Source organism: Anastrepha obliqua, chromosome 1 (assembly GCF_027943255.1).
Source record: "Anastrepha obliqua isolate idAnaObli1 chromosome 1, idAnaObli1_1.0, whole genome shotgun sequence".
Lineage (NCBI taxonomy): Eukaryota > Metazoa > Arthropoda > Insecta > Diptera > Tephritidae > Anastrepha > Anastrepha obliqua.
Window position 1 is genome coordinate 85,969,332 of NC_072892.1, and position 18,943 is coordinate 85,988,274.

Consider the following 18,943-nt stretch of genomic DNA (forward strand, 5'->3'; position numbering starts at 1 on the left):
CATTTGTGTTACCATTCTTAAAAAAATAGGTGGTTCAAAAAGCAAACGCTATATGGCCCACCCTGTATATATTCCTGCCCTTCTTCATCTTGTCAGCTACTACAGAGACATACTTCATCTTTGCGTTGTTGTTATCAGACATTCATTAAGGCTATGGTATATTAGTAAATTTTCTTTAAGACTAAAGACTAACCTCTAAGGACTACCTCTGAAGTATTGCCACGAAGTAGATTCTACGCTACCGAAATGAGCCGGATTTATATCCGGGGAAAGACTGTCACTCCAGCAGTACTCCCCGTACATGTATGGATAATGATTATGCTGATACAACAAGAATAATTACCCCTAAAAAAATACCTCTAGCTATTACGCGCGGTATCCAGTATCCGCAGTTGCTTCCTACAATTTTCAATTTCTCTTCTGAATTCAATTGATTTTAGATTGTCTGCTAACGAAGATAATCACATTTCGAACTGAAAACTTGCAATATTAGAAGGTTTAGTACTGTGTTGAGCTGGTATTGAGATGCGTGTCAGTTGTGTCAGTCTAGTGCATATGAGTCTTTCTATCTTTCTGGACATCTTTTGAAGCGTTGCGCTAGGTGTAATGCACATATCGCAGATGAAATATTTCCAAGTAGCCATATTCCATGATTAATAGGCTTCTAAGTATTTTCGTTCATTCGGTGGCAATATTTCTCTACTTTTGCTTACAGTCAAAAGTAGTGCAAAGGGAATTTTCAAAGTTATCTCCTCCAATTTCGTTAAAGAAAACTCAGAGAAATGTCACACAAAGCTGCTTCTTTTAACTCAATGGTTGAGGTAGAAGGGTAGCAGAGATTAAAATGTAGCAGAGGTAAGAAAGATGTACGAGGGGCCTTTCTACTTGAGACCTAAGACAGTAGGTTTAATGGGGAAAACGCATAAAGGGATAAGCAATATTATAAAGTTAATTCTTCTTCAAATCTCTTGGACTACTATACTTATTGGATTCGAAAATTATGTTTATTGTTCCGATCCCTTCCTAATATATCTCGCCCAAAAATGTACCTTAGTTTTTTTAGAATTTCGGGCGCGCGGTTAAAGGTGGTAGCATATGCCGATGACTTGGTCCTGATGGTCTCAGGTCCTCATCTGGGTTCCTGGGCACAGGAATATAGAGGGAAATGAAATTGCCGATGAGCTTGCCAGGAAGGGGGCGGCAGAACCGAATCCAGCTGCCCTCTTCTCAGACATCGGTATCCCCTTGGCCGTCGTTAAAGGGAAACTACACAACTTCTTTCTAAGAAAAGCGCAAGACAGATGGAGGTCTGTTTCAACGTGTGCCATTTCAAAAGCACTATGGCCTCAATACGACTTAAACAGAACGCTTAAGGTGATGGGAACCCCCCGCCATTCAATTTCCAAACTCATCGCGGTGATCACTGGCCACTGGGTGATCGGCACTCACGCGGAGAAGCTTGGAATTCCGTACAACCCCCATTGCAGAAGCTGTGGGGATCCTGCAGAGAAAGAGACTGTGGAACACTTTCTCTGCAGATGTCCGGCTTTGGCGGCTAGGCGCTTGAGATTCCTCAGCGTCCCCTTTGGGGATGACTTGATGAAATTCTCCAGCCTAGATCCCTTTTCTCTCCTCCGATACATCAACAGCACTGGATGGCTGTAGACGGTCTTATCTCCTCCCTTAATCCTTTCACAGGTAGTGGTCCACTTTATGGTATCAAAATGGCATGTAAGTGCTACTTGCAGTGTACCTGGGGTACTCTTGCCATCTTACCTACCTACCTACCTACCTTCTCTCAGCAGAATACACCTAAAAAGTTGCCGACGATTCTTACGACGATACTCGTAATCAGTCCAAGCAGTAATCGTAACTCATTTCTGCTCAGATTGCTAATAAATTCCATTAATACTCTGTTTTGCTTCTTCAAGAAGCCCCTAGTTGTGAAGTAATGAAATGACATATTTATATTTCCTGGAAACGCTGAGTCACTAGTTGCCTCTGTACTCGATTAGTAAGCTCAAAAACGAAGGTTTGCCATTTCCTTATCCGTTACTAAATACTAAAGTCTAAAAAATGTAGCTTCAATTTTCTATCTTGGATAATTCTTGAAAGGATTTCAATGCCCTTCGGGTTGCTTGTCAGTCATTATAAAGGCTGATCAACTAACTACCTACTTTCATTTATCCATTTCATTTCACTGATTAAAAACTTGCTGTTAAACAAATCTTCAGAAAGAAATGCCTAACCGAATTTGAATTTTTTTTCAAATGGAATCTGGCATCAGTTCACTATTCGGTCGTGCAGAAGTGGATTCCGGATCACTCCCAGGTGGATTGTCGCTGTATCTTCTTTCAAAGGATACTTCTGGCAAAAGTCTATGTATCATTTGGAGTCAGCATAATTGGTATTACTTTGACATCCGATAGTGCACGCGACTGTGTTGTAGATACCGTAAACCTCGGAGGATTGTGTTAAAACAAAACAGTTGACAAATTTGGGATTGTTAAGAGCTTTGGTTGGCCATATTCTTATTTATTTATTTATTTATTATATATTATTGTTCGACTTTTTTAAAATAAACATTACATTTCATTTTTAATCATTAACATTAGAACGTACGACAGTGACACTAGGTCGTTTGTCGGAAGAAAAAAGAAAAAAACAAAATCTTACATTTTACATATGTTACTATGGTACTATGTATTGAATTCGCTTAAAATTAATTTTCTATATTCTATAGCACCAGTGATGAACTTAAATAAATTATTATATCCAGAAGGGCCAACACCATTTAAAATGTCTATGATTTCATCTCGGTTTAAACTATATTTTCCAAAAAATCTTTGACGAATTCTTTTAAGTATCGGGCATTTTCCTAAGAAATGTGTGATGTCTTCTAATTCATTTAAGTTACATAAAGTGCAATTTAAATCCCTTTGGCTTCCCAAGTATATTAAATCACATCTGGCTTTCATAATCCACATAATTTTATAGATTCCAGTATTATCGTTTAAATAACTTCTGGCGTTGTTATGGTCTAATTCGTTATATAATCGGGTGCTTTGGTGTGCCCTTTCCCATAAAGTTCGAATATTCGAATCATGAAGATTTTCTATTATTGAAATTATATTTCTATTCCACTCTCTTTTATTTGAAGTGCCCCAGTTACATGTTATATTTAACTTTTGTGCTAGATTACTAATTTCTTCAACCCAAAATATCTATTTTTCTAAAATCTTTTTTGATAGTATATGAGGCAATCTATTATCATCATATTCAAAAAACGTTTTGAATATATATTTTAAGTGAAGCTCCAGTGTATACAAATGAAAACTTGGAACATTTGTCTCCAAGAGAATGCAATAAGATGGCGTATTACTCGGGAGATGAAGTACCCTTTTTAAAAAATAAAGTTGAATTTTGTCTACTTCTTCAAACAACGAGTTTCCCCATACCTGAGCAGCATAACTCTGGATTGCTCTAGGTTGGCCATATCCTGCTGGGAGTTGTGCTTAAATTTGCAAAATTTGTTTCACAAAATCTTCTACCGGGATATTGACGTGAGCTTAATGTATTTATGTTCTTGTATCATTCATTTTAAATGATCTCACTCCCTGGTACTTTTATTCTTCCACATATTTTTCCCATGTTATACAATGTACGTAATACATATCTGGGTACATACATACATTGTATTACTTGCAAATTGCTGGCAAGTGTATGTGCATAGATGCAACAATATTCGCATAGTTACAACAACTTGTATTTCAAGCAGCAACATCCAAGTTGTTTCAGTTGAGTTGAATAAAGTTTTACTTCCAACTTAGCGGCAAATGCTGAAGTGCATACCCACTCGCCCGAATATAATACCAAACAAATGGATGCACCCGTACCTCAAAACACAAGTAACAATTGTAGTGTATACAAGCAGCTAAAACAACAACAAATTAGTGCAATTAACTTACCTGGATCTACAAATATATTCATTGTTGAAATTGTTGCAACGTACTTGTGGTTTGGTTGACTTTTATACAGGGATGATGCCGGTTTATACAATGCAGAGAGGCGAGGGAATATGTCAAATTAAACTACGTTTTTATGTTTTTGAGTTCAAGCAAAAAAAAGTGAACTACGAAGCATCGCAGCTTGTTTTGCTAATTATTGAAGTTACGTGACTTCCGTCTGCTTCCTACTGCTTAAGTAACTTCTCAGCATACCACACACACATTTTTATAAACATAATAGCAATACGTGGCTTGTTTCTACAGAGTAGTATCGGAATTGAAAAAATTGTTTTTTCTTCATTCACTTCCAAAATTCATCCCGACCTAATTCTTTGTTTTATTTAAAAAAACTTGTGTAGTGTTTTGCATACGAAGGTCATTTGGAAAGTCCATTCAAAAATACTTAATTGTTTGGGGTATACCTTTTTTCGACCTAGTCGCCTTTTGGGCTCACAATTTCGTCCAACGCTATTCTATGGTAGTTTTTTGATCCCTGAAAAATAGCCATTCGTTTCTGCAATCCTTGTTTTGATTAAATTTTTTTTCAAATTGTGTAACAAATAGTGGTCCACAGGGTCAGAGAGAGACAAGCCTACAGAATATGGGGATGTGAAACGAGTTGAAACCCTATTTACATTAATAATGCGCCCATAACTGCTGAGGGCGCATTGTCTTGATGAAAAAGGAAAATCAAGCGATTTCCTCAATTCAAACCCAATGCCAAACACAAAGGAATAAACCGATCTCGCTGAAACTTGGTGTGTGTTCTTCCAAGAGATGCTACTAACTAAAGATAATCTCTATCTGCGCCAGTAGTGCCGTTCTAATTACTTAGAACTTAACAATTGATTCATACATTCAAGAAAAGCTTATGTTTATGTTAGCTCAGTTCGACAAATATACAAAAATTTTGGCCATTGTAATACTATTGCGAGAGTAAAAGAGAGAAAGACTGGAAATAAATGATAGGAGAGCCGAAGTTATATTTGGGGACTATGAAGAAGAAGACCGAACGATGACAACTCAGGGTTGTGCTAACTGGTTCATACAACCGATGAAATTCATCAGGTGTGTGATACTTAAACCAGCTATATGCGTAGGTGTAGCAAAAATGGGAGAGCCAAGACGGCTGAATTTCAGTCCGACGATAAAAAGACGGCTGAGAGAAAGATTCTGACATGATTCCACCTCATCCTCCAGACACTTCATCCACCTCTGCTGCAGAATGGACTACAGAGCGATAGGACTACGGAAAAGAACAGTCTCACCGCGTGGACACCTATCGGACAATGTCCAGGAAGGGCACCGACAAAATTCGAGAGCTGCCACTTTATAAGTCTTAAAAATTGCCACCTCGAAGGCCTCCTGTCTAGTTAACTCATTCCCCCAGCAGTTTTCCGCAATATTCCCGTGATCAGAGACCCAAATAAATAGAGAGAGAAGCCAGGCATTACCCGACTAATATCAAACGAACCAACAATGAGCCCAGGAGTCTTATTGCCGCATGGCTGTCAGAGTAAATGTTATCATCTTAACAGTAGTTAACTAAATAAACAACTGATCAACTGCTTTTTTTATTGCAGCTACCTCTGAATATGAAACACTGTAGTCTTGCTTTTGATATGGAGCTCCCCACAAATATTCCTCCAGCAACCTTTCCGTCCAACTTCGAGCCTTCCGAGAAAAGGCTTACCAGGTCCTGTTTCCAAATGGCACACAACGTGCACTTTTTCTTTGAGAGAATATGGGAGGAATCCAGAGACGGTGTACATTGATCAGTAACCATAATCTGTAGCTTAAGTCTAAAGTGTAGTCCGCGCACCTCAGTCTTATTGCGGCACGTGCTTCCGGACGATTATGCCTAGGCGGGGCTTCGAGTGATACACATATAAACTTCGATTTTTTATTATCTCTCTACCCTGTTTTACATTTTAACATTAATATTTCCTAAAACACACTGCCTTTGCAAAACTGGCACGTAAGCTTTGATTTGCGATCATTTTTTCTTGAACAATGTGGACAACGTCGTTGTTTTGAGTCTAATACGCAATATTCTTACTCAAACGTTAGAAAAAAGCTGAGAAAATATTCCTAACACGAAATTGCGCTATTCAACTCTAGATGTCTCGGGTGACCCCACATGGGATTCTGCCACGAACTTGAATTTGATGAAGCAAATTGTTTTTAACGTAAAATAGAAATATGGTGCTATAAATTAGAATTCTAAAACCGAGTGCTCAGTGGAAAAATACGTTTCTGACTGGGGTCTGATTGACCTCACACGGGCATCCAGGGGTTAATAAACCACATACAATTTTGATTACTAATCAGAATTGAACAGCTAAAATCCTAGATATAATATTACTCTTTCCTTTGTAGAAAATTGTAATAGTAATGAAAAGCTTTACTGAATTAACCTTGTAAGCAAAAAAAACACAATTTTTTTAGGCGGGCATAGTGTATGGCAAATTTTGAAGCTGTATGGTTGGTTTTTTGGATTTTGAAGATATATTTTCTTTACTTTTGGATAGGAAAAATATAGCACAATAGTGCCCTTTGAAAAGTTCATCCTTAAATATCCTTGAAATTTCGAGATAAATTGTTTTGAAAACGATATATGTCAAAGGTAGATATACTTACATCGTCGTATGTAGTAATTCGTACCGCAGCTTCGTTCTTATTGTCGTTTCAGGGAAACTTAAAAAAACTAGTTGAACTTTCCCCCCATGAAATAAAGTATACGCAATATACAAACTTGGTATATTTGTTCATAAGTTAAATATACATACTAATATCATAGAGTAAGTATAAGTATTGAAGATCCTTTCTTGAAAATATAGTTCTTTGAAACTTTAAAGTACCTTAAAACATTTAATTGATGAGACTATCCGGCATTACTATACGAGGTTTTTTTTTATATTTTGCACCCAATAATGAAACCACAGTAAAAATGAAAATGGCTTCTCCTAACAAGGCAATATACGTCTGGATTTGCTTGAACCAATTTTCAAAGCGCTGTTGACACTCAAAAGCGGATAACTCCAAAACGAGTCGTTTAAACGTTTTAACTGCTTCTTCAGGAGTTGAAAAACGATAGCTTTGCATTTTATTTGTGATGTTCGGGAACAAAAAGAAAGCATTAGATGCTACATTAGGACTGATAGGCGAATTACTCATTAATTCGATTTTTTGGATGCACAAAACCTATCTAGTATGAGCTCTCATGAGAGAGAGTTTTGGTGAAGGATGATTCCTTTTTGGAGGTTGATTTTTCTTAGCTCTCCGGAAACTTCTTGCAAACAAATAGTTATGTACCAATCAGAATTGGCTGTTTTAAGCTTCTCTAGCGATACAGTTGCGGCATAAGCAGATTTTCTGCAAAAACAGACGACCATTTGCATTGAGGTGTTTTTTCAGCCAGCAACTTCTGTAGAATTCAGCTCGTCTTAGAACACTCATATAGCCGACTGCAGTTTTGTCTCCAGCTCATATGTATAGAGCAAAGATTCGTCACCTGCTATGATGCAGGCAGACGCGCTTTGAACCACCGCGTCTGAATTTCTTTAACATTTCTTTATACCCATCGATACGAGTCCTTTTTTTGGGGGATACTCAAATTATCCGGTAATTAACCAAATGTTAATGCAATATGGAATATTTGAATATAATAAGGCCCAAGGATGCCTCTATCTCCCGATATGTCCTATGGGGATCTTGCGTTATCTACTGACGCGCAGCATCGATTGTTTCTGGCACTGCAACCTCTTTGAAGTACTTTATTTCAGATACTCAAGTCGCATCGAAAAATGTGCTATTTATGACTTCACTTTCAATCAGAATTAAGCATAATTCGGACATACAGAATTCAAACGAAAGAATCGGTAATTTTTTTGCATAACTGTAAAATTCATTGCAGAAATAAATGTAAGCATTCATGAGCGATTATATTGATTTAAAGCATCAGCTAGTTTTCATGAAAAACTGTTCATGGCATAAATGTGTTTGAAATTTTGCCAAGAGGCAACCGCTTTCAACAAAAGTAGTGCCATTTGATGTTTCATATCTGCAGTCGAGTGCTGGAACCTGGAATGAAGGGTAATATGCAATGGACTCTTGAATTTGCAACTTTTAAATCACTTTACTCAGTCATAATTGAAACGAACTCAAAATATAAAATATACGTATGCTCTCACACTTATGCTCACAGCTGTACTCATGTGTAAGGTTATCCCTTTACACAATTATCACTTCTATGCTTTTGATTAAAACAATTTTTTATTATCTACAACAGTAATTGTGGCTTTTAAAAACAAAACAAAAAAATCGACGACGGCTGTAAACATAACCGACGACAGTAAGTTGCTAGAGTATTTGAGAGAGTAGTGTAAATTTTGGCTGCCAAGCAAATAGCAAAGCTGCCTGAATTTTGTGGCTGTATTTCCCTTACTCCACTCTCATTGTCTCTCAGCTTGAACTCTGTGGGTAAAATTGCGGTTCTGCATGTTGTTCTTGCCTATTTGTTGTTTGTGTTACAATTTGTGATAGATTTTTTTTTCCAGTTTTGTTAGCAACACATGATCTGAATAATTGTTTATTTCCTCATACACGCAAAAAAAAAAAAACACGAAAGCACACATAGGAAGATAAGCTTGCGTGAGCGAATCGCATGCCAGTATTTATTACATATGTAAGTACTCTATGCAACAGTTGTAACAGTATGTGTGTGTGTGTGCACACTTAATGCAAGCAAGTACTAGTTTTGCTTTATCACACAAACTTGCAATTTGCACAGGCCAGAAAAGGGAAATGCACTTACACGAGTGACTTTGTTCGGTGGAATTGTTATTTTGCTGGAGAACCTTTCAACACAGCCCGACCTTTGTTTCAGCTGCTTGCTGTTTTGGTGTTAGAATACGTGCATGCGCATGTGCGTTCAGTGTCTTTCGCTTCTCGGAAAGAACAACACACACACATACACACTCAGTTGTGTCTGTTTGCGCAAAAGTCACACAAAAATAATAATAACCTTTCTGCATGTGCGAAATGTTTCCTGTGTACTTGCGGCCCAGGTTTCTTCCTTTAGTGCGTTGTTGCTACTTTCAAATAACTGCCACACAGTGAATCCTAATGGTTTATTTGAGTGCTACTAGCGTTCCTGCGCATCTGCGAGTTATTTTTGTACACTCTCACTGGGTTAATAGCAACAAAGTTGGCTGTAAACAATTTTAAAATTTTTTTGTTTTTGCAATTTTCCTTCCATATTCGCCACTTTTTATGCTTTGTCGGTTAGCTTAAACTACGCGCTCCGGAAACGGATGCATACATAAATTGTTAGAATGCTAAAGCTTAGAAAAGTTTAATTGTACATATATTGGCGTGAGTTACGATGTGGTTCTGCTGCTGTCTAACTTTTTCATGTTTTTTATGTTTTAATTATTTATTTATTTTAAATACAATTTTTCAGTTACGTGGCTCCTGTGGTTTACAACGTAACTTTATGTAGGCTTAGCGGGAAACGGCGTGAACATATAATAAATTGGGTGCAGGTAGTGGTAAACTAGTTTGTTTTTTTGTTGAGTTTGTTTAATGAAATGGAAAATAAAAACAAAAAATTGGTGAAACAGAGAAGTGTATAATATAAGTCGGCAATATTATTTTCCACTATGTAAAAGATTTTCATTGCGGCAGCCGTAACCGAATCGGTTGGTGCGTGAGTACCCTTCGGTAGTGCCAACCGTCGAAGTATCAGGTATAAAACCTCTTTCTAATAACGGTCACCCGCAGCAGGCAATGACAAACCACCGAATGTATTTATGCAACGAAAAAGTTCCTCACAAAAACGCAAATGTCATTCGGAGTCGGCTTAAAACGGTATGTCCTTACATTTGTAGAAAACCATCTCAAAATGGGGAAAAAGAAATACCTTATTTTCTCTGATAGATATCTCGTAAGCCATCGATCAAACAATTATCAAAGTTTATGCTTGTTGCCCAGGTGACATTTCAGACTAAAAACATTATTTTGCTGTTTTTTGTTTGTTCCATTCAGTTGTGGGGTACAGGGTGTTAGCAATGGAGGTTAACAAAGAGAAAACTCGATACATTTTATAGCTTCCCTCTAACAAGGGCGAAAATGCAAGCTGAAATTGTGAATGGTGCTTATGTCGGCATCACTGGAGCAACTAATTACGTGCAATTTTGGTTTCCTCGATTCAGTCCAGGAATTTTTAATGGTAATGAAAATGTCGCTAAAATCCCAGTAATAATTAAACTTGACCGGCATGTTAGTATAATTAATTTTGCGCCACCTTGTATAATGATTTTCATTATTAATTGTCTGACTATGGAGTATTTGTTTTTAACCTTTTTTTACACAACGACAATTCACTTTTTTCTCTTCTGTGTTGCATAAATTCGTAATAATAACAGCATTCTGCCTGTTAGCTGTGGAAGTATACGTCATATACTGCGATTTCCTCGTCATATGTTACGTATATGCGTGTGTTAGTAAGGGTAGATATAGTGTGTTTTGTTTTGGGAGAAATACCAAATCTAAATATCATTTTTCGTAAGGGTTGTAGGCTTTAATAAATCTTAGCATACGATACAAATTTTGAGTTAGCAAATTTCCTAGCTCCAAAACCGTGCTAGTGAGGCCAAATTCAAGCGGAAGCTCTGCGGTAGGGAGTGTTGAAGCTTTTTGATCACTTTCCTTTACGGAATATCATGTGAAGATTAGCTGTAAAATCTATGAGTGGCAGGTTAGCAGATGCTAGCTAAATAACTAGAGACATACCACCCGCCAATCCCTTAATAATTTAGTTGCTCCCGAATTTTTTACCTAACACATAACCACCCCAAATTATGTTCAGATCAGAAGTATGCGGCTCTCATTACCCCCTAACTGATGTTATTTCATAGAGGAATAATTTTTTAATTGAAAATCTTTATTTTTCCTTGCTCATGGATTTAATATAATAAGGCAAGTGGAGACTTTATGGTTTTTCAGGTCGTACACAGAATCGTACCACATGGTTTACATTCCACCTAAGAAGCGTACGAGATTTGATAGTTTGTTGCAACAAATCTTTTTCCTTTTGCAGTAAATAAGTTACTTGATTACTTACGCATTTCTGAATAATAGTAACGCACCAAGTCATTCGGCTGGTAAAGGTAAATTAGGTAAATTAAAGCTTAATAATGTAATTTAAAGAAAGGCCAGTCTTAATTTAGAAAAATGAATATTGGTTGGTATTTTTTATGCGAAGGAACTGAAGACATAAAAACGTATTTTTTAATTTTGGAACTGTCCCTTAGAAATGATATAAGTATAAGAAATTGGTTTTTTTGATTTCTCGAGAAATGCATTTTGAATTTTTGATTATATGGCGCTGTCAACATTGATTGAATGACTGGTTATAGATGATCAAAATCCCTAAATAAAGATGGCTCGAAAGTCTTAGTAGCATTACCTTGTAAAAAATTTTAAAATTTGCAAACCCATTAAGCACGCGTGAAATACACACCAAAGGCAACAACATTTCCAAGTAACAACAAAATATGAAATTACAAAGTTCACGGATAACAAATTACAATCCAATTTTTAAATATTCGTATTAAAATATATTCTTATTTGCTTTTTTTCCTGTTACAGTGCAAAAGGAGGGCGGCACACAATTGAAATTAATCATCGAATTTCCGAACGATATTAAGGCGCTAATGAAGCCAATGAGGTAATTTTACTATTTATTACTCGTATATAAGAGAACAGCCTTGCATTAATCTTTACCTTAATTACCTGGAATGATTATATAATTGTTAACAGTGTTCTTGAAAGATTTTCCACTTTTACTAGCGCAGTATGGTAGAGTCGCACAGCATTTAACTTTGTGCGTATGTGACTTGTGAATAATTGAGTATGCAGTGAAGGAAAGTATTTCCTATGAAACACTTGCACACATTCGCAAGCTCAAACAGGGTGAGTTTATGTTGTAAGTGGATTTTATTTGTCCGCTGGATTGATTTTGATGATGTTTGTCAGAGAGAAGAGCCAAATATTATTTATTATGCAGTATTGGACTATTCAAAATAAATAAATAATTAATTGGCGCGTATAACTCTGTTAGGTGTTTGGCCGAGCTCCTTCTCCTATTTGTGGCATGCATCTTGATGTTGTTCCACAAATGGCTATTATTTTGAAATTCAAAACATTTGATTTAAGTCATTTACCGGGTAAATTTTCAAATTGCTTTTAATTTTTATATTAAAAAGTAGCCGACAATTAAGCCAAAGTATCTCTGCAAAGATTGTTGAAGTAAGACAGACGACGTATTTAAGAATCTAGAATCAGAGAGGAGTTGCAAAAATGTGCGTCATAGGGTTCTTTGTGCCACATTCAGAGGTGGCCTATAACCAATACCATTTTTCATATTGTTCTAGCGCTAAAGCCTTTTTGAGCAATCAATAAAAGATGAATTACATACGGATATTTCATTTAAAGGTTTTTAAATGAATATCAAGTTGCAGCATAAAACGCACCCTATATAGAGGAATTTCCAGAATCCACAATAACACACGTTATTGGTCATAATTGTAGAGCTTTATGTCATCTCCGACTTTTCCCACCGTTTCGCAATGCATTAATTCCACGTGTGCACGAGCACACACACACACACACTCACCTCGGCATCTCAAATAACGCATGCTAGTAATTGTTGGTGTTGTTGGCAATAACAACAAAAACATTTTTAATCGCAGCTGATAGTAATTTATTGCAACTCCCGTTTGCCATGCAATCAGCGTAAATAATAAAAGTCGAATTGACTGCGGATGTGGACAGATTGCCAAGCGGGAATGGCAATACAGCGGCTGATGCCTGATATCTTGATTGGCAATGTCAAGGTGCGTAAAATGGCTATCGGAAGGAAATGTAATGAATACGTACGCGTATGAATGCGATTGACAATTTTGGTCGAATAGTGGTCGAGCAAAGCATGTATGCACATTAGGGTGCATCACTCTACATAAAATAAAAATATCGGTATTGTTTTTTTTTGCCTAAATATTTCGAAATAATTTTAAGATTTACATGAGCTGAACCGATTTGAAAGTACATAAAAAAATCGAGTTTACTTCAAAGAAAAGTGGAGTAAATAAAAAGTTGAAGCTTAAGAGGTCAGAAAAAAAGTGTTTCAAAATCTTATCGAAGGAATAGAAACAGTCAGATTTTTTATGCCACTTTTACTTTTAGGTAATGGTTGGTTAGGTTGATAAGAAGCACTTGAACAAGTCAGCTGATCTAGGCTTCTAAAATGTCACAAATATATTTTCTCACTAATTTTTCTATCACTTTCCATTTCATGGAAATTTAATCCATCCACAACCCAATTTTTTTTTTCGTTCTTTCTATTGATACAATTTTTACCATTTTTTATGTATGTAGAACTTTTAAGCTTCAGCTATTCTATAATCTGAGCAGATTTTTTGAGGAAACAAAATTTTAGAAAGCAGTTTTATTTAAGGAAATTCTCAAGGTACTTTCCATTCAGTCTAGCTCATGTGAACCTGTTTCGGAAATAGTCTGCAAAATTCTTAATATATAAAAAAAATACATCCATTGAAAAACCACTACCGATGAGGCACCCTAATGTGCGTATGTATGTACATATATAAGTACAGCATTGCGTCAGAGTTGACCACAACTTTATTGGTTCAATGATTGCCAATTGAGCATATGTAAATATGCATGCCATTGCTTGATAAATGCATATACACAGGCGTAGGTGTATTTTTATGTGCTTAAATCAAAATTATTGTTGAGACCTATTTTTCGAAAATCACCTTTCGAGAAAATGGTAATTAAAGTTAAGAAGTTGATGTCCATTTTTCTGTGACCCGAGAGTTTTCGGAGTCCCTTGTCTGCTACAAATTCTTAAATTCAAAATAACGGTTTCAATATGCGAATCAAATTAAAAAAATATTGGATTCTCTCGCCAGTTGGTGGTTGCCGCGGCCGAATCTGTTAAAACTAGTTAGGATGAACATTTTTTAATATTAAATTTAGTTAAAATTTAGTATCGAAGTCGATAAGTGAAAAAAAAATTTATTTAATTTTTCGACTTATTGAACCTAAATTTGTAGAATCTGACGGCATCCGTTTTGAATGAAGAAAAAAACACACAATAGTGTTTCGCCTGATATTCAAGTGAAAAAAGGGTAATAAAATTATGCCCAAATTAAAGAAATATTATAATATTAATACATATTTTATTTGTTCAGAGAACTTACATTCGTATGCTAAACTTTCCTGAACTAATCCAATTAACTATCAAATAACATATTTCCATCTTCGTCGACTTCATCGTTACGGTCTTCAGCGTTGACATAATTTTTGGTGAAATATTTGACCTTTGCAGTAATTTGCTGGAGTGGTTCTCGACTAATCTACAAAAAGTAGGAGCACTCTACGCAGTCGTAGTCATTCTAAGTGTGACTTTTCGTTTTATAGCTAATATTTGTTGACGCTTTAAAAAGCCCATTACACTGTGGAACAAATTCAGGTTAGCAAAAGTTAGGTCCATTCTGAGAGTGGCGGGTGAAAATAGAGGCGAAATTAGAAGACCCGTATCGCGGCGTTTGTTTATGTTAGTTCGAATTTTTTTTTAATCGGCCTTCGAAGTTTGCAGTCAAATGCCGATTTTCAGTATATTGTTTATATGGTTTTTTGGCTATAACTCGTCGACTAATTGATATTTTTTCAATCTGTAAAAGCCAAATTATTGCTAGAGACCTGTGCAATAATTACAATTTTTGAAAAAATTGATTTCGAAAATTTTTATGGTACTTATGAGGCAAAATGTTGGAAAAATTATTTTTTTTTCATGTTTTTTGAAAATATTTTCAACAAAACTAAGTCTTTTTTACATTTTGTGTGGTCTATAATATGCTTCTCAGTTTCTTAAATAAATGTAATTTGAAAAAAAATTGTCTTAGTCGACAATTTGCGCTTTAGGCATACAGTCATAATACAAAACTTGCGTTTTTTGAGCTTAATATTAATTTATTTCTCATTTTTTATTTACCAATTTTGTTCAGTGTTGGTTTTGAAGAAACATAGAAAAAGAAAATATAAAAATATGGAAAAAAATATAATTTTGAAATGTTAATAATGAAAAGTTTTAAGTAGAAAAATAAAATAAATTAAATTAATAATTTGGCCAGCTGCCGTTTAGCAGGCGGCTGTGGATCAACATCACTGCTCTCTCTAATGTCTTGGTCATCGTCATCATCATCAGAGAGATCGATTATTTCGTCCAACAGATATTCTGGATTTTCATCTGTGTCTTCCCCTTCTTCCTCTGTTTCCTCGTCTTCCTCTTCTTCAAAGGTGTTTTTATACCACCAACAAATTTCAGCGAGTATCGCATCTGGAGATTTCTTTCCTCTGTACCTGAAACGAAAATAGTTTTCAATCGTTAACATGTTTAAATTGTGCACTCTGACCAAGATATTAGAAAAATCTAGGAATTCAAAATATGCACACTCTATAGTTATCTTATTTCAAATGGAAGCGCAGTTTGGTGATGACGTTCGCCTTGCTCATCAGATTCAGTTGGCAACTGTTGAGCGAGTTTTTCAAGATGCTGATGCAAGAGATGAATTTTGTATGACATATTAACCCCAATTTCAGCGAAAGCTGCCAACATGTTTGCAACAGATTGCCTGTAGTTTTCTTCACGTTCTTTACCCAAAAGTCCTTTGATGACTGCTTTCAATGCGATCCATCCATTTAATTCTCGGTCTGTCAGAACTTGCTCAAAATCTTGACGACTCATTAGTTTCCGTATGTCGGGACCATTAACAACCCCTTCCTGAATTTTGGCCTTACTTAGTCTTGGGAAAATATCTTTCAAGCGGTTGAATACTGCTGGTCTTTTTGCGATACATTTCAAAAAATTTTTAGCAATGCCAAGTTTAATGTGGAGCAACGGCAACAAAATTTTCATTTCAGGAACAAGACTTTCGTGTAGCCTATTGTCATTAGGCCATTTTCGCCCAATTCGACTACTCCAGTTATGTTGTTTGTACTGGTGTCTTCCTTTAATACCTTCTCCGTATCGTGAATCCCAATCACACAAAAAACACGGATATTTTGGACGGCCAGATGCTGTTAAGCCTGTAATCAAGGAAACTACTTTGAGGTCGCAGCAAATGCGCCATTGGTGTTCGTTATATTCGACTACTTCCAGAATGTCTTTCAATTTATCGAAAGTTTCACTAGTGTCAGTGCTATACGCAATCGGAACAGAAGGCATTCTATTTGTCTTGTGCAAAAGCACAACTTTTAAGCTGATTAGTGAACTATCGATAAAGAGACGCCAATCATCTTTTTTATAGGTTAACCCTATCGCCTCCATTAATTTTTCAATATCGTTGCAATAAGCGAAATTTTTTGCATCATTGACATTGAAGAACTTTTGTAACTCTTTTTGGCGTTTTCGATATGCTGTTACTTTTGTACCTTTCGTCAGCAAATTATTTCCTTTCAAAAATGACGCCAGTCGTTCTGATTTTTTCTGAGTCAAACACAAATTTGCAACAATTCCATCCAATTGGTTTTGTGTTATTAGGATTGGGTCCTTTGATGTTTTATTTGATGTACCTTCACCAGGGTTGAATTCTGAGGAGAAATCCATGGGTGTGGCAGGGGTGGTTGTAGTACTGATACCTGTTTGAAGATCAGTACTTCGGTATGTTGGTACTGGAACGAATTCTGAGTGCGGTAATGGTAATTGGACACTTGACACTGCTACATAAGTTTTATTCTTTGTTTTCCTTCTATTCAAAGTTTTATTGTAGTTGGTACATCCATAGCAATTTTCTTCTTGATGTGGGCTATTATCTGACCAAATCATTGGTACACCAAAACTTCTTTTCACTTTTCCATTGCATAAGAATTGAATAGCAATTAAAGCAAACTTTTTTAGGGGCATTGATAAACTCTTGCGAGAAATATTGTCTATAGATTTCCAAAAAAGAATCAGTCACATTGCCGCATTTTTCATCGCTTACTATGAAACGTCCACAAATATTACAAAAATGGTTCATTTTACATGTTGGTTCCGACATTTTTAATACAATATATATTATAGAATGTTTTTTTTTGTTAATTTTGTGAAACTGATACACTTAACTTAAATCACTCAATAAATGAAATAGGTTCCAAAAGAATGAATAGCAAATTTTATCACGACCGAGCGAAAATTAAAAGACATCAGCTTCGACTGAGTTTCGAGTCTTAACTGAATCTTTATTTTTAAAATTAGTTCGCATGCAACACAAATGTTTACAAATATTATTTTAATAGCTATTGATTGTTCCTGGAAATTCCCTTTCTTAATTGTATTCTGGGAATTTCCTTTTCCTTAATTATTTTTGGAACATGCATTCTTCTCGGAAAATCCCTTTTTTAATCCATACTTAGCATTTCCTTTTCTTTAATTGTTTTTGGAATGTTCCTAATTCTTGAAACATCCCTTTTTAACTACTTCTACCGAAATCGATATTTATTTAATGGTTTCGGGAATTTTTAATTACTATGTGTTTACTAGGAATTTTGAATTTGAATTTTTTACATTAGTTTTATGTAATGAATGTGTGTATATCGCACAAATTTTCGACTGATACTATATTTTTTTCCATGATATTTATGTCATGGATTGAAAACTATATTTTAGATAAGAAAAAAAGCGAAAAAAATGAGTTGCTTGCCAGATATTAAGAAATAATAAGGAAAACGTTAATTTTTCGAACATTTTGTGACTTTCGTCAAAGTAGCCAAAGTATTTAATCCCGTAATTTTCTTTTCAAATTACATTTATTTAAGAAACTGAGAAGCATATTATAGACCACACAAAATGTAAAAAAGACTTAGTTTTGTTGAAAATATTTTCAAAAAACATGAAAAAAAAATAATTTTTCCAACATTTTGCCTCATAAGTACCATAAAAATTTTCGAAATCAATTTTTTCAAAAATTGTAATTATTGCACAGGTCTCTAGCAATAATTTGGCTTTTACAGATTGAAAAAATATCAATTAGTCGACGAGTTATAGCCAAAAAACCATATAAACAATATACTGAAAATCGGCATTTGACTGCAAACTTCGAAGGCCGATTAAAAAAAAATTCGAACTAACATAAACAAACGCCGCGATACGGGTCTTCTAATTTCGCCTCTATTTTCACCCGCCACTCTCAGAATGGACCTAACTTTTGCTAACCTGAATTTGTTCCACAGTGTTACACTGAAGAAACCACTAGTCAACAGCAAATACAAAATATAGTCAACTAAACTTTCTAAGTGTTCACAGTTATCGCACTGCAAATATTTAAATTTAATCAGTCATCGGCTTGGAACTGAAACATAATTTTTTTTTTAACTTTGTCGTCGCAGATGTAATTCTCAAGGCACCCACACTGCGCGTACAATTTCAACACAATTGCAACACTTAAAACTACGCAGTGCCGCATCCATATTATTTCTTTTTCACCAGTATGTGTAAAAAATCGTATGTAAAAAAAGGAAAAGTATTATAGTGCAGAACATAATTTATAGAATTTTTACATTTTTTAAAGTTTTCTCCAGTCAATTATATCCCCCTTTAAAATATATACTATCTTCGTTTTCTTTATTATGAGGGGTGCCTTTTATATGTCGAGATTAGAGAACAAAAACAAATTTTAATCATCGAAAATCACTTTATTGTTTTTCAATATACTCTCCATGAAGATCTATACACTTTTGCTTGCGTTTCAACCAATTGTCGAAGCACTTTTGCCACTCTGAAAGAGGTACCTCCAAAACATGCATTCTGAATGCCGCAACCGCTTCTTCAGGTGTCGAAAAACGTTGACCTCTCAGTTTGTTTTTTACGT

The 18,943-nt window shown here is 35.4% G+C and overlaps 1 protein-coding gene across 1 annotated transcript in view; it reads left to right on the plus strand.

The window, feature by feature from the left end:
- The window catches only part of LOC129248158 (extracellular serine/threonine protein CG31145), a 120,101-nt gene that overhangs the window by 46,894 nt on the left and 54,264 nt on the right, over positions 1-18,943 (plus strand). The window contains exon 4 of the mRNA XM_054887609.1: positions 11,661-11,739. Within this exon, the coding sequence (XP_054743584.1) occupies positions 11,661-11,739 (79 nt within the window). The remainder of the gene's footprint in view (positions 1-11,660; positions 11,740-18,943) is intronic.